Source organism: Lycium barbarum, chromosome 11 (genome assembly GCF_019175385.1).
Source record: "Lycium barbarum isolate Lr01 chromosome 11, ASM1917538v2, whole genome shotgun sequence".
Classification (NCBI taxonomy): Eukaryota; Viridiplantae; Streptophyta; class Magnoliopsida; order Solanales; family Solanaceae; genus Lycium; species Lycium barbarum.
The window spans coordinates 22,436,314-22,451,082 of record NC_083347.1 but is presented as its reverse complement, the minus strand read 5'-3'; the positions used below and the strand labels follow the sequence as shown (position 1 = coordinate 22,451,082).

At 33.0% G+C, this 14,769-nt stretch overlaps 2 protein-coding genes across 2 annotated transcripts; one reads left to right on the top strand and one right to left on the bottom strand.

Moving 5' to 3' along the window:
- The first annotated feature begins 337 nt into the window (after nucleotides 1–337).
- Nucleotides 338–4,229, top strand: LOC132617361 (GDSL esterase/lipase At2g04570-like). The gene is made up of 3 exons (XM_060332355.1): nucleotides 338–794; nucleotides 2,598–3,087; nucleotides 3,800–4,229. Exons 1-3 carry the CDS (start codon nucleotides 423–425, stop codon nucleotides 3,994–3,996), a joined length of 1,059 nt encoding a protein of 352 aa, XP_060188338.1. The 5' UTR covers nucleotides 338–422; the 3' UTR covers nucleotides 3,997–4,229.
- A 2,686-nt stretch (nucleotides 4,230–6,915) lies between these two features.
- Nucleotides 6,916–13,006, bottom strand: LOC132617370 (protein disulfide isomerase-like 2-3). Its single transcript, XM_060332363.1, has 9 exons — nucleotides 12,813–13,006; nucleotides 11,938–12,096; nucleotides 10,245–10,358; nucleotides 9,604–9,761; nucleotides 8,736–8,835; nucleotides 7,868–8,044; nucleotides 7,625–7,770; nucleotides 7,385–7,531; nucleotides 6,916–7,305 (listed from the first exon to the last, which is right to left on the bottom strand). The coding sequence occupies exons 1-9, from the start codon at nucleotides 12,933–12,935 to the stop codon at nucleotides 7,131–7,133; spliced, it is 1,299 nt and encodes a 432-aa protein (XP_060188346.1). The 5' UTR covers nucleotides 12,936–13,006; the 3' UTR covers nucleotides 6,916–7,130.
- Nucleotides 13,007–14,769: the final 1,763 nt, after the last annotated feature.

Here is a 14,769-nt window from a genome sequence, read left to right as displayed (position 1 = left end):
TATGCATATGGTTTGGTTGAGGGCCATATAAAATTAACAAATAGGAAAATAAGTCATTTCAAGTGCACTTATTCTTCAGTACTGAAAAGGCTAAATTAAATTTTACTACAAGAGCCAAAGAAAGTAGTTGGATTCATGAATTAAATAATGCACCTATTTTTTGGATTTGGTTGTTTTTACAGAATCAAGTACTTTCCGTCATTGCATGCAATGTCAACATGAAAGGATCCTCGTGTAGTAGCTCTTTGTCCCTGTCCTGCCTAAAAATGTAGTAGCACTTATTTATTACTACCCCATTAAAACCCCCAACAAATTTTAGTTCATTCGTGACTTCGTCTCCCCTTTTCTAACTGCTAACCTTCATTTTCTGTACTATATAACTACTCAACCGCATAGCATGAAAGTAACCAAGTGAAATTAAAATGGCACATAGTAACATATCATCATGGCTCCTTATAGTTCAATTATTTTTCTTGTTACTAACCCAAACATATGCCAAAATTCCGGCAATTATTGTCTTTGGTGATTCATCGGTCGATCCAGGCAATAACAACCATATTGAGACAATTGCTCGGAGCAATTTTATGCCATATGGTCGTGATTTTGCAGGTGGTAGGGCGACCGGTCGATTTTCTAATGGAAGAATTACTACTGATTTTATTTCAGAGGCAGCTGGTTTAAAACAAACAGTTCCAGCATACTTGGATCCAGCTTATAATATGTCTGATTTTGCTGTTGGAGTTAGTTTTGCCTCTGCTGGTACTGGATATGATAATGCTACTGCTGATGTTCTGGTAAAGCCTCTTTGCAGTACTCTTATATGTTTTGTTTGCTTTAGAGCTTGTACTTGTAGAACAGTTTAATAAAAGTAGTACTTGGTTAAATAGCGTTATAAACATACTTTGGTCTTTGGGTGTGTAAACAAACTCTCCATTAAACATAGTAGGAGGGTGTTTAACTAAGCTTATAAGCTGGACACGCGAGCTTAAATATTCTAGTATGACTTATTTACACGTTTGATAATTAAACATTAATAGTCCTTATAAGCTAAGAGCTTAATTATAAGTCAAAGTAAATCAAAAGTCATAAGTTAGTCACCATCTTATAAACTCATTTGGTTTGGTTCAAGCATTTTACTATTTATCGATCTCTAATATTTTTTCTAATTCTCAAAATATTAGAACCTCAAGTCCCTCTATATTCCATTTTTATAGGTTGTTATTGTCGTTATACATATAAATTTATAATTTTGTAATAGTTTGAAGGACATATTAGTTATTTTAATAGAAAATTAGCTTATCATACTAAAATATCACTATTTTCTCACTAAAATCTCCCACTGAAAAATGTTCCCAGCTTTTCAATGAGAATCTGTTCTCACCATGCATCTTCCCATTGAACTGTTTCGGTGGGAAGGAGATTGAAAAACTTATATTTTTTAACACAAATTTTTCATTAAGTGTTAATGGAAAAACCTCTATTTCTAATAGTGATATAAAAGGAATAGTATGACACCTTATGTTAAGAGTGTCTTTGAATTTTAGTCCCACACTACAAGAAAAAATATATTTGGCGACAAAATCTTTTTTTGTTGTCATAGATTGATTATTATTGCAAAAAGTACTTTTGGCAACAGAAAAAAAAAATTGTTGCATAGACTTTTCCCAAAAGCTGTTATTGCAACAACGCGTAACAACTTTTTTTGTTGTTAGCAAATGTACTTTTTGCAACAATAATCAATACTATGACAACAAAATTAAATTATTTGGCAACAAAAAAGTTCATTTGCCAACAAGAAAACTAAGTTATTGCTAAATATTTAATTTTTTGTTGCCATTTCTGCACTTTCTTGTAGTGCCATAATATTGTGTTGGTTGTTTGAGAGCTAATAGTTATCTGACTTTAAGAAATAAATAAATAAAAATTGGTGCAAAAACTAAAATATATGCAAGGTACCAAATTTCCTTACCTTTAAGAGTTAATTAAAGGTGGTAAGATTTCACATCTTTAACTTTTATCGGATATTCTCGAAGACACGTATATAAGAGTTCACATGTTTAACTTTTATTGGGTATTTTCGAAGAGACATGTAAGAGCTTCACATGTCATGACTTCTAATTTGTCTCCCCTTATAAAACATCAATTTTCATATTTTCACATACAAATATCGGTATCATATTTTTTGAACGAATTAAAACAAAATAGAGGACAACATAAAATGGAGTAGATGAAATAGTACACTACTAGAAATAAAGGTTTTTTCCACCAACATTCAGTGGAAAATTTGCGCTACAAAATATGATATTTCCACCTCATTCCCACCAAACTAATTCACTGAGAAAATGTATAGCGGGAAATAGATTCTCATTGAAACGCTGAGAAAATTTTAATTTTTCCATGTGAAAACACTACTTTTTTTTTATTTTTTCCACCGACATTCAGTGGGAAATAGTCACTGATCATTTTTCAGTGAGAAATTCAGTGGGAAAATAGAGATTTTCTAGTACTGGTATTTAGTCATTGTATGATAATCCTAGCTACCATGTTTCTCTTGTTGTTGTACTGAATGGCTACTCGCACATGATCCAAAATTGCAGGGTGTGATACCCTTGTGGAAAGAAGTGGAGTACTACAAAGAATACCAAAAGAAACTAAGAGCTTATCTTGGTGAAACAAAGGCAAATGAAGTACTAAGTGAGGCATTATATGCCACAAGCCTTGGAACAAATGACTTCCTTGAAAACTACTACGCAATGCCTCGAAGGAGATCTCAATACACTGTGGATCAGTACCAAACTTTCCTTGTTGGAATAGCCAAGAATTTCATCACAAATTTGTACAATCTTGGAGCAAGAAAGATATCACTTGGTGGGCTTCCTCCAATGGGGTGTATGCCATTAGAAAGAACAAGAAATGTGGGAAATGGGAATGAATGTATGGAGAGTTACAATGTTGTGGCTGTGAATTTTAATGGAAAATTGAGTGGATTAGTGGAGGAGTTGAATAAAGAGCTTCCTGGTATTCAAGTTGTTCTTTCTAGCCCTTACGACCCTATGCTACAAATGATTAAAAAACCTTCCTCATATGGTACGTTTTCTCTCTCTTTTTAGTTAAAAATAGATGTTCTTATAGTGTATCTTAGTAAAATACAAGCAATATTTGAAAGTAACGAATAGAAAAAGAAAAAAAAGATTTAAGTTATAAACATTGACTATGTAATGAAATTTTTACACCAATCGTGTAATTATTTAACTTTTTATAATAGGTGGGTTGTTATTTTACTCAAAGTTACCGATCAATGTTATTAAATCGAGTTACCAGCAATTATCTTTTAAGTGACATGATTGTGTAAATAACTTTTACACCTTTAGCAGGGCCAAATGCAACTTGTCGCTACCGGATTCATATGAACCTAGTACTTTCATACGAAGTATAAGTTTTTGTGTACAAATTCACTAAAATTGTCCTAAAGAGTAAGTATGAACCAATAATTTTTAAAAGACATATTTTTTTTAAAAACAATTTTAATAGATTCGGTACTAAGAACCGTAAAAATTAAACCCATAAAAGTTTAGATCAATGATCTGCTTCTAACCGTCAATGCACAAAATTTAAACTAAAAAAGAGTTAAGTTATATATAATGACGGTGCATGTGTAAATTTTTTCACGCGATCAGTGCAACTTAAACAATTATATACATGAGGTTGTTTTTCTATTTTTCAAGAATTAATGAATTTTTTCACACCATTGATACACAGACATAAACTGATAGTATTTTATCTTGTTATTAATTGACAGGGTTTGAGGTTGCTTCAATGGCATGCTGTGCAACAGGACTTTTTGAGATGGGTTATACATGTGATCGATACAATCTTTTCACATGTCAAGACGCAAACAAATATATATTTTGGGATGCATTTCATCCAACGGAGAAAACTGATCGTATCATTGCTGATCATGTGGTTAAAACAGCACTCTCCAAGTTTTTAGCATAATTAGTTATTATAAGATGGAGATAAATCTATTTGTATGCTTTGGTTGTTTCATAATTCCATATATAATTAGTAGGGTATGTAATTTACGTGTGTAAATTCTTAGATGGAGTGGATTTTTAGTTACTTAACTGGTGGTGTTGGGTGATTTTCTTTCATCCCTTATATGAAGAAGGGATATATGTAATGACAAAATGAGTTTTTTTACGTGCTAATATAATTACCTTTTCTTGAAATTTTTCTTGTTTATATTCTTTTATCTTCTTCAAAAGTCTTTATTTGCCATTGATCTTTGTCAAAAAGGAAAATGGAAAAGGAAAACATTGAGCTTAATTCCCAGAAAGAGTAGGAGTAAATAGTAATTACAACTTATTTTGTGCACTACAAAAATTAAAAAGATAGGCTTTCATTTATTACTTCCGCCAAAAGTAAATGGTCTTATTTTAATTCAACAGATAGGCTTTCACTTATTTCATACAATTTTAAAAACAAAATTTTATTACTTTTGAAGCTAAACTACAAAGTTATTACTTCATCTCACTTCAGATGGTCATATGATCCCTCCATATTTCCGTAATTATCAGTTGTACCCATTTTCAGTTCTCATCTCAATAAGCTGGCAATTAGGGTTGTACAATGAAAACCGACAAACCGCACCAAATCGACAAACCGAATCAAACTGGAAAAAAAAACTCGAGTAGTGGTTTGTTTGGTTTGGTTTGGTGTTGGATAAAAAAACCCGATCATAATAGGTTTGGTTTGGTTTTAACTAAAAAAAGCCAAATCGAGACCAAACTGATCTGATTATATATATATATACAATTTATAAATATTTTTATACATATATAATTTATAAATACGTGTATAACTTTATCACTTTTAAGCATTGATTAGTCAGCTTCGTTCGTGGTGCAATCCGTTTAAGAATTGGTACCATATCCGATTGTATAATTAATTCTTTTTTGGCAATTAAAAGAGACTTTTTCATTACAAATAGCTACTGTTGTCCAATGTCAAAACACTAATATGGCAGAACAGCCTAGCAGTGATCAAAACTAGCCTTTATCACATCAAAACAACTCAAACAATAAACAAAACTGGTAGACTAAGGGTAGAAAATCAGCTCATCCAATTTTTTTGTGAGTGTTGTCCGCTGGGAACCTCTAACAAACACCTCTTGTATAATCCTCCTTGTAAGTATTTGTGGTGTATAATTAATTCTTAATGCTAAGTTTGAGTTATAGAGCCCGTTTGGATTGGCTTATAAGTTGCTTATAAGCTATTTTCAATTTTTTTGAGTGTTTGGCTGGCCAGCTTAAAGTCATTTTGTGCTTAAAATAAGCTCAAAAAAATAATTGGGCCCATTTGACTTAGCTTATCTAAAGCAGCTTATAAGCTGAAAGCAGCTTATAAGCTGAAAGCAGCTTATAAGCTGAAAACAGCTTATAAGCCAAAAAAAATAAGTTAGACTACCCCAACTTATTTTTTTTTAGCTTATAAGCTGTTTGCAGCTTATAGGCATAAGTCTATCCAAACAGGCACATAATCTTTTTGTTCATTTAGTGATAGGCTTTTTAAGTAAATGTTTAAAAGCTAACTAAAACTCATTTTACGGAACAATATTGAAGTTGTTTGTTACTACATTTTGTTTGATTGTTATAGTTATACATCACATGCATGTTCTGTACTTATTTGATTCAATTGTTATGAATTTTTTATTTAATGAGTCAATGGATTCACCACACATTTTTCATTTTACATAATTAGAAATAGAAGGGTAAGATGCTTATTTTTGGTCAAGCAAATGCTATTATAAGATGCTTCGTATTGAACCAAAAAAAAAAACCCGAAAAAACCCGACTAACCCGAAAAATCCGAGAAAAACCCAGAGTGAAAAACCCGACTTTTGTTGGTTTGGTTTGGTTTATCTATTTAAAACCCGATACAATTGGTTTGATTTGGTATTTGAAAAATCCGAACCAACCCGGTCCATATACACCCCTACTGGCAATTAACATGGACATTTTAAGATCATTTTTTTGTGCGGAATGTCCTTCCAAGGCACTGGTTTTTAATTTTTGCCCCTCAAATTTGAAATCTGTAATTTTTGTCCTTCACCTAAAACCCATGAGTTCTGGGTTCGAACCTCCGCTCAATCAAATATTAAAAAAAATCGCAAGGCAGAAGTTTGTCTTAAGGCAAAAGGCATACTTCTGCCTGAATAGGCCTAACTTTTGTCCAAAATTAGGCCTATTCGGGCAAAAGCTAAGCCTTAAGGCAGAGATTTGTAAAATTCCAACTAAATTAAAAAAAAAAAATGCTTGAAGACAAACCTCTGCCTTATGCCCGAGAGCAAAATTCTGCCTTAAGGTAGAGTTTAAAACTCTGCCATGCAAAACTCTGCCTTATAATTTATTTTATTTTTTTATTGAGCGAGGGTTGAACCCGAAACCAAGAGATTTTTAACGAAAGGAAAAAATTAAAGACCAACAATTTGAGGGTTAATCGTGCAAATGACCCTTTTAAGATTGAGGTACCCAAACCGAAAACAGAATAGTGCTTTATTCAGCTCTTTTATTTGCTACATTTCTTTTTCCTATAGTTTCACTTGAATCATTACCTTTCTCCCATGCTCACAGGCAAAGTATTCATAGCTTTTAAGAAAACACTTGGACAAATTTCGAGCGAATGGATTCAATTATGGAGGATCGATCCAAATATCATGATTCTTGACACGAAAAATAGCCAACTTTGAAACCAAATACATAGTCCAGAAAATCTTGAAATTTCCTACAGCAATGCTTAGTTTATGACATTTATCTAATTTAAAGGACTGTTACCAATATGGTGAATAGAGCTACAGTCTGCAATATATTATGTTCTAAACCTCTCATAGCACTGATTTATGTAACTAGACGAAAATAAGCCAACAGAAGAAAAGGCGACTTCGGATATAATCCCCAAGAGTAACAATCCATGTAAAGTTCCAGTTAACAAAGGAAAAGGGAAATCTTTTGAACTGGGGATGTCAATCTGATGATGAATAACATATACTAACACAGTAATACACGGCTTTGTTACTCAAAACTGTTTCTATTCTAGCTTATCGTAATCCTCTGTATGAGAGTGTAGAAGACCTATAACTCATCCTTGTTAGGTGTGTCATCCCCCATAAGTTCATCAAGAGAGAACTCGTCTTCTTCAATGATTTCTCCATCTTTTCCATCCCATGGTTCACTTTTTACAATTGAAGGAGTAGCTGCTAATGGAAGATTACCTTTTCCACCTAGTCCAGCTTCTTTCACGAAGTCTCTGTATATGCAAAATGAACAATGTCATGTTTCAATCCCAAATACACTGGAATTCTAATCATATGGAGATAGGTACTTACATTATAGGCTGACGCTGGAATGCACCCTTAAGAGGTGCATATACTCCCTTTTTAACATTCAAAGCTACCATAGCAGGATATCCATAACCACCAACACCGACGTGCTTTTCAAGATCTGGTTGCTTACCAGCAGCCACCCAAAGATAGCTGTAAAATTGACAAAATCTTATGTTATCTCCAAATCCGAGAACATTTTAATCCACTTGATTGTATCGCACATGATAAAACTTTTGTACTTGCCTGTAGGGATTTCTCTTGAACTTCTCTGCAACAGCTAACAACATTTCTAGGTATTTGTTCCTTCCATCTGCCTTGGAATCTAATATATCCGGCAGGAATGAAACAAAGCAGATTGCAGCAGAATTACATTTCTCTTCCATGACATCCTTCATTAGGAGATAGGACAAACAAAGTCATATTATCTTAATGGGTATGATAGGCAAGAGAAAGGAAGAAGAGTTCACAGGATTAAAGTCGGCTTACTGGGCTAGTCAACTCAATCACTTCAGGAGGTGCAACATTTGTTTCAAGCTGCTCTAATCCAAAGGACTCAATGGCTGTAGCTGTTCTTGCACCTTCGTATGGGACTGGGCTTTCCTTGTCGGCACCAAATACCAAAATTGTGGGGAAACCTTGGACATTGTACCTGCTCATCAAAGACTGATGACAGACCTTAATTAGAACTAGGACACTCAAAAAGTTGAAAGTTAAAAAGAAACTCCAATTAGAAATCCTATTTTCACAACTATCATTTGATATTCCAAGTCAAGGGATGAGAACAACCATGTCATCCTCATTTTCCATGTAATTGTGTATGATAACCCAATCGTATCTCACCATTTTGTTTAGTGTTTGTTTAGTGTTAAGAAAAACTTTATCATGTGTCTCACACAATTAACACTAGTTGAGCGACCCTTCTTTTTGTCGCACAAAAAAGTGGACCCAAATCTTACACTTTTGGGTCTATTTTTTTTACGAGACAAAAGATAGTTGTGTGAGTTACAAAATAAAAAGTTTCAACATATGATTATAGAGTTAGAAGTCATCAGAGGAAAAGAGAACTGCAGGCCCGAAAATATGAACAATCAGAAAACCATCAAGAATGATAGTATAGATAATAAATGATCCAATTCCTTTGTTGCAGGTTCATTTTTTAGAGGTTTCACTTCATAACACAAGCTAATGGGTGCAAGCAGCTTTTTAAGCTACTAGAACAGTGTGTCAAAAAATTTATTTGCGGAAACTACCTTCACATGTTGTCTGTATTCTCTTACTATTTGAAAGAAGAAAAACAGAGCTAAAAATCAATTAGATGAAAAATGTCGAACTGATCATAAGATTCCAAACTTACCTTCTCTGCATCACAGTCTACGTGACCCAGCTTCACCTTACCCTGAAGGTTCTTAGCAGCTTTCTTCCACTCAGGAGCAAGCTTTTTGCAGTGCCCACACCTTAAAAGTGCCATTTAAATTTAAGGCATCAGTAAGTAAACAGAAACAATTATATAATTTAAAAGCAAGTAATTGCTGAGAAGGGTCTGAAGCAAAGAAGAAAAGTTGGAGGAAGGAGGTAACTTATGACTCATTTATCGCACTCACACATGTCCTTTAACCTTTAGCACACTCATCTTCAGAAACTTAGGAGTGACCACAAGGATAAACTCTAACGAAAGGTCCACCTCAAATGTTAAGAGCCTTCTAACTTCAAGCTTTATAGAGAAACTAAGGTTCCCTGCCATATAGTTGTATAAGGTTCTAATGTCTGGTACATCCTCTCTCAGATTTGTGAATAGTTAATTACAAATGACGTAAAGCACTACATTTACTGGCATACACAATTATCAGAGGTTACATCAGTTTAAAACAATGTCCTGCAGTTTCCTCCTCAAGAAATCGGAACCATAGATAAATAATGGGCTAAGGAATTTAGGGGTTACTACTTATATAACAACTTAGAATCATTTATAGATCTTTATTCTGCGCTAGAATCATTTATAGATCTTTATTCTGCGCCCTGCTACAGCAATAGTCTTTAAAGAGCAATCCAACTACTCAAGTGAAACACTCAGAAATGCTTAGAGCAAGTGTTAGATAAGTCATCACCATGTGAAGGAAACAAAAGGCATATATGCACCAAAAGAAAAGGTCTTAGACTCTTGCAAGTACAATAATTTAATGGCTGACAATTAAGAAACTAAAGTCGTAACACTTGAAACTTACCAAGGTGCGAAAAACTCAACTATCCAGAGATCTTTGCTCTTAAGCACTTTCTCATCAAAATTTCTTGAGTTCAATTCTACTGATGCACTAGGCTCAGAACTCTCAGAAGATCCTCCTGTTGCTTTTCCATGTACTCGCTCTTTCAGCAATGCCTTGATCTGTATATAAAGCAGTTGACATCAAAACCTTCCCTGGTTTCTCAAGAAGACTCAAATGGACATGGAGAAAGGACTCAAGACCATCATTCCATCAATTGTACAAGACATAATGATTAAAAGCTCGATAAATAATTTATAATTTAAATAGATTATTTACTATCATCAAATGCGTGAGGAGTGAATGCACAGAATCCTTTTTCTTTTGACAAGTAAATGAATACAGCTTAACCCCTGATATCGTATAAAGGAATTTATTCATCTTAACTACTAGAGTTGGATTTAGCAGTGCATTATATCTGGCAATAAGAAAATGAAAGGCAGAATCATTTGATTTGTTCAAGACAAAGGGCTTTTGCAGGAGGTGAAATTGTAAATGGACAGAAAAAAGACATGAAGCTAGGTGACTTTTTAACATAAATAAAGTTGGAAGAAGAAAGCCCTAGTACAGACTGACTTTCAAACAACGTAAACAATGATAAGTACCTGCTGCAACGCGAATTCGGCAATTGGTTTCGCTTCGCGTGCCCCTTGGTAATCAACAGGAGGTTTTCCAGGTGCAAACACCTTGATGGTAGGAAATCCTCTGATTCCATATTCCTAAATCATGAATATATGTGTCAGTTTTCACTTCTGAATTTATCTGAAAGTGTGAAACAGAACCCTTAAATCCGACCCACTGATACGATGATGACGCTTGGCATTTTTAGATTTTAGAATATTTCATTATTCATAAGAAGCATAAATGTGCACGGAAAGATGTGAAAAATGAGAGCAGCAATATCATAAAGCCAGTTTGATGACAATTTGAAATAGGTCAGAAGTTGCAATTCTAAATATTCCAACCAAACTGCAGTGATTTTTAAAAGCGAAAAGTGCAATACAACGACAAGGTTCAGGGGACTTGGAGTGAAGAGCGAGAAAAGCGACACATGCTTCTTTGAAGTGACGCGCAATATGTGAGAATTAAAAAATATCCAACATATGTGATTTTAGTACAACAAAAATTAAATTGCAATTGAAGCAACTCACCATCCAATATAAAATAATGATTATATTGAAAGGAGCGACCGGTTCTCATTGATATCACTTTGTGCACCATCATTTGAAGCACAAACTTCTCTAAAGCCCATGGCAATAACCCCTTGCTTCACATCACTTCCTCGCGTTAAGCGATGCCTTGTAATAACACTAGATCAAGTTGTCCTAATTTGACTTTACTACTGAGCTTCTTCCCATATTCTATTAGACTGGAATCTTATTCAGGCTAGGGAAACTATTAAGTTATATAGTGTGGAGCTATTTTAGATTGGTTCACGGTCCTCCTAGTATAATTTCCTTTTCTTAGAAAACTAGGAACAGCATGAAACCAAGTCCTATAAGCTTCAATAGCAACAACAACAACAACAACAACCCAGTGAAATCCCACATCGTGGGGTCTGGGGAGGGTAGAATGTACGCAGACCTTACTCCTACCAAGGTAGGATGGCTGTTTCCGAGATAAGCTTCAATAGCAACTGTGAAAATCAAAATGAATGTGGACCAAGTCGTAGCAACCACGCACAAGTTCAATGATTCTTTAACTTTTTTAATTGTTTCAATGATTCTTTAACTATGCTAACACGTCAAGGACCTCAACTCTTTCTGTAGAATTAAATGTTCCAAGAGAGTAAGCTAGTCGCATGTTTGATAAATAGAACCTAAGTGAGATGGATAGAAATCTTTTAGCTAGTTTTCTCCTCACATTTCCTCTAGACATACAGTCTATTCAAGGATACTTCAATGACATGTTAAGATATTCTCAAACTCATAATTCCCAAAAAGATGTCCAAGGCTTAGAAGCCCAAAACTGAGTGATTGGCCATAATTCGAGCAACATCTATCTATGTAACATGAATCTGGGATCGGATATGTATTTGCTTTAGTGTAAGGCCTTGGAAGGTAGGACCATATATAAATATAAAATAGGCAGTTTGGATCTGGTCCATAATGAATGTCATACTAGAGAGTTTTATTTCATCATCTAAATACATCCTTATCTGAAATCCTTGCAGATTTCAATAGTTCTTGTTCAGGTTATAAGGCAGAAGACACACTTGATAAAAAATTAAGGCAGAAAACACTATAACCATGGAAGTAACGGATATGCATATTTAAGACATCACTAACTAAGCAATACCTGTGCGAGGGATTTGTGAGCATCAGCATCAAGAGCTGCAACAGTGGCAACACCTTTCAATATGGTAGCTGCCTTTTCCCAAATGGGTGTCAGAGCTTGACAATGACCACACCAAGGCGCAAAGAACTCAACTAAAACAACACCATTTGAATTTAACACCTGCAATTACCCATAAAATGTTTAAGGTTTTTGAGATGCAATTTAAAGCAGCTATGTGGTGAAAGTAAGACGTGAAGAAATTATTTGCAATAGAAAGCAGTAAGAAACTCCCAAAGTATTATATAAACACATTTCATAAAGATTCAGACGGGGTTCTAGTTTTACCCCAAAATTAGTTATTGTTTTGAAAATGAAAATTGGAGCTTAGATGGACTGACTTTTTTTTTTTTTTACTCTTTGTCAATGATCCAAACAAAAAAATGCCAACTTTATAGTGCCAAGGTAGTCTATAAATTATTAGCACTAGCATATAGGAACAACATTTCAATAAAGCAGTGCATTAATCTCTAACACCACAAGAACACATGAACAAAACGCAAATTCATTATAGCCATTAAGTAATAGTGATTCCAAACAACAAGAAAGAATAACATTTAATCAATAAAACAACTCACACAAAACCCAATCCTTCCCTAAATATTACACAAACAAACACTGATCTCGCATTTAGTCAAATACAAAATGGGGTTTCCCCTTACAACTAAAATCAAGTAAATCCATGTTTAAAAATTGGGTCTTGAATGAAAATTAGGTACAAAGATTGATATAACAAAATGGGGTTTTCCCTTCAACTAAAATCAAAGTAAACCCATCTTTAAAAATTGGGTCTTTAAATGAAAATTAAAAAACAGGGAGCTGTAAATAAAATAAAATACCTTGGACTTAAAATTGGATGCAGTTAACTGAACAACTGGTGATGAAGGTCCATACAACGCATTAGCAGTAACAACAAGGTTTAAACCAATCAAGAAAAGTGGAAAAAATGAAGCTCGATCCATTTATTTTCTTATTTTTTTCTTTTTCCAAATAGATTTTATGGAGTATTATTAATGGTGAGGGCTAATACTGAGGAGTCACAATAAAATAAAATAAAAAGAAGAGAGGCACCAATGGTCACTACGTGGTATTGACCAATTAGAATTGTACATGTCAGCTTATGACGTTATTCCGGTTTCAGAGATCCAAATTGGACTCATTTTATTTTATTAGTAAAAGGAAAATAGAGGGGAGACGGTTTTTTTTTTTTTTTTTTTCTCTTCCTTTTTCAAGTAGAAAGTTCTAGATAATTTCACCAAAACACTTAAAGGAGCCATTTAAACATAAATTTGATTGATACAGTTAAACCTCTCTATAACAATATTTATTGGATTTAAAATTTTTCAGCTATTATAGAGAATGATTTTTATACACCTATAACAATATTGACATTTAAATAATACTTCGTTGTTATAGGCACAAAAATACATAAAATCTAATTTTTATTTTTAATTGTCAAATTCTAAGCTTTAATCACACTTTATATAACGAAAGAAAATCGTTTAATGATAAAAATATATATATTCATATGATATTTTTTGTCATAAAAAGTGTATTAAATGATCAAATATTTGATTAAAATCTCTACACTTATAATTGATAATCATAAATATTTTATTTTTATAAAGATGGTTAATTATTATATTACCAAAAAAAGAAGATAGCTGTTATATGGAGGTAATTTTACAAAAAGCGTACTATTAATAAGTTGGTTGTTGCTATTATAGGTAAAATGCTGTTATAGAGAAGAAAAATATAACATAAAAATCGGTTTAAAAAAAACTTGGCTATTATAGAGAGGTGTTGTTATATGCGGGTGCCGTTAAAGAGAGGTCTAATTGTAGAAAAAAAGATTGTAGAAGCTAACAAATAATATTTGTAAGTTAAATTTGTTTTTGGAAATGCATTTTAATCCAAAAAAATATAAAAATTATGTGAGTGAAAAATTCTTCAATACCAACCAAAATATTAGTTCAATATATAAACAATAAATATTCTGCAAAAAGAAACTTTTTTATCCTTTATTGGAATTTACCATCTAGTTTTTGAAGTATATTGCCGATTAGAATTGTCCATGTCAGCTTATGATGTTATTCCGGTTTCAGAGATCCAACAGAACGACTGGACTTAGGAGTGGGCATGATTAAGTATTTGAAATTTCGGTTCGGTAATTTCGATTTTTGCTATTTAAAAATACTATACCATTATTATATACTAAATTAATTCGGTATGGTTCAGTATTTTTAAGTTCGATTTCGATACTTTGCGGTACGGTAATTCGATAATCATAGTTTGTTCGATTATGACTTACATTTATACATATAATAAAGAATTAAGACATCGGATATTCAAGAAACGTCTCAATTATATTATCAATTATATTATACTAACACCTTACACGTGTAAAAATATTCAAAAGAAAGTACAAGCAATGCCCTTCGTTAATCAATTACACAAAAAGGGCATTTCAACCAAGATATATATACTTGGTACATAAAAAAGGCATTTCAATAAATTATATCATACTAACATCTTACACATGAAAAATATTTAAAAGAAACTACAAGCAATTTCAACGTCTAAACAATTAGTTTATACTAATACTAATTATATATTTGTTAGTATTATATATATATGAATTGTATATGTAACTATATGGAATACTTCAGTATAGTATTCGGTATTTCGGTATTTTCTTTATCAATATCGAAAACCATACCAAATATCAAACTTTTCAAAAATGCATACCAAATACCATAATACCGAAATCGCGGTATCAAAAATTTCGATTTCGAT

Bases quoted from the DNA above. Each gene is read 5' to 3' on its own strand.
- LOC132617370 (XM_060332363.1), bottom strand. From the start codon at position 12,935: ATGGATCGAGCTTCATTTTTTCCACTTTTCTTGATTGGTTTAAACCTT. The intron at 9,762-10,244 runs GTACTTATCATT...CTTTATATACAG, and splicing joins CCGAATTCGCGTTGCAGCAG to ATCAAGGCATTGCTGAAAGA. The intron at 7,771-7,867 runs GTAAGCCGACTT...CTCCTAATGAAG, and splicing joins TGATTGAGTTGACTAGCCCA to GATGTCATGGAAGAGAAATG.
- LOC132617361 (XM_060332355.1), top strand. From the start codon at position 423: ATGGCACATAGTAACATATCATCATGGCTCCTTATAGTTCAATTATTT. The intron at 795-2,597 runs GTAAAGCCTCTT...CCAAAATTGCAG, and splicing joins ATGCTACTGCTGATGTTCTG to GGTGTGATACCCTTGTGGAA. The intron at 3,088-3,799 runs GTACGTTTTCTC...ATTAATTGACAG, and splicing joins TAAAAAACCTTCCTCATATG to GGTTTGAGGTTGCTTCAATG.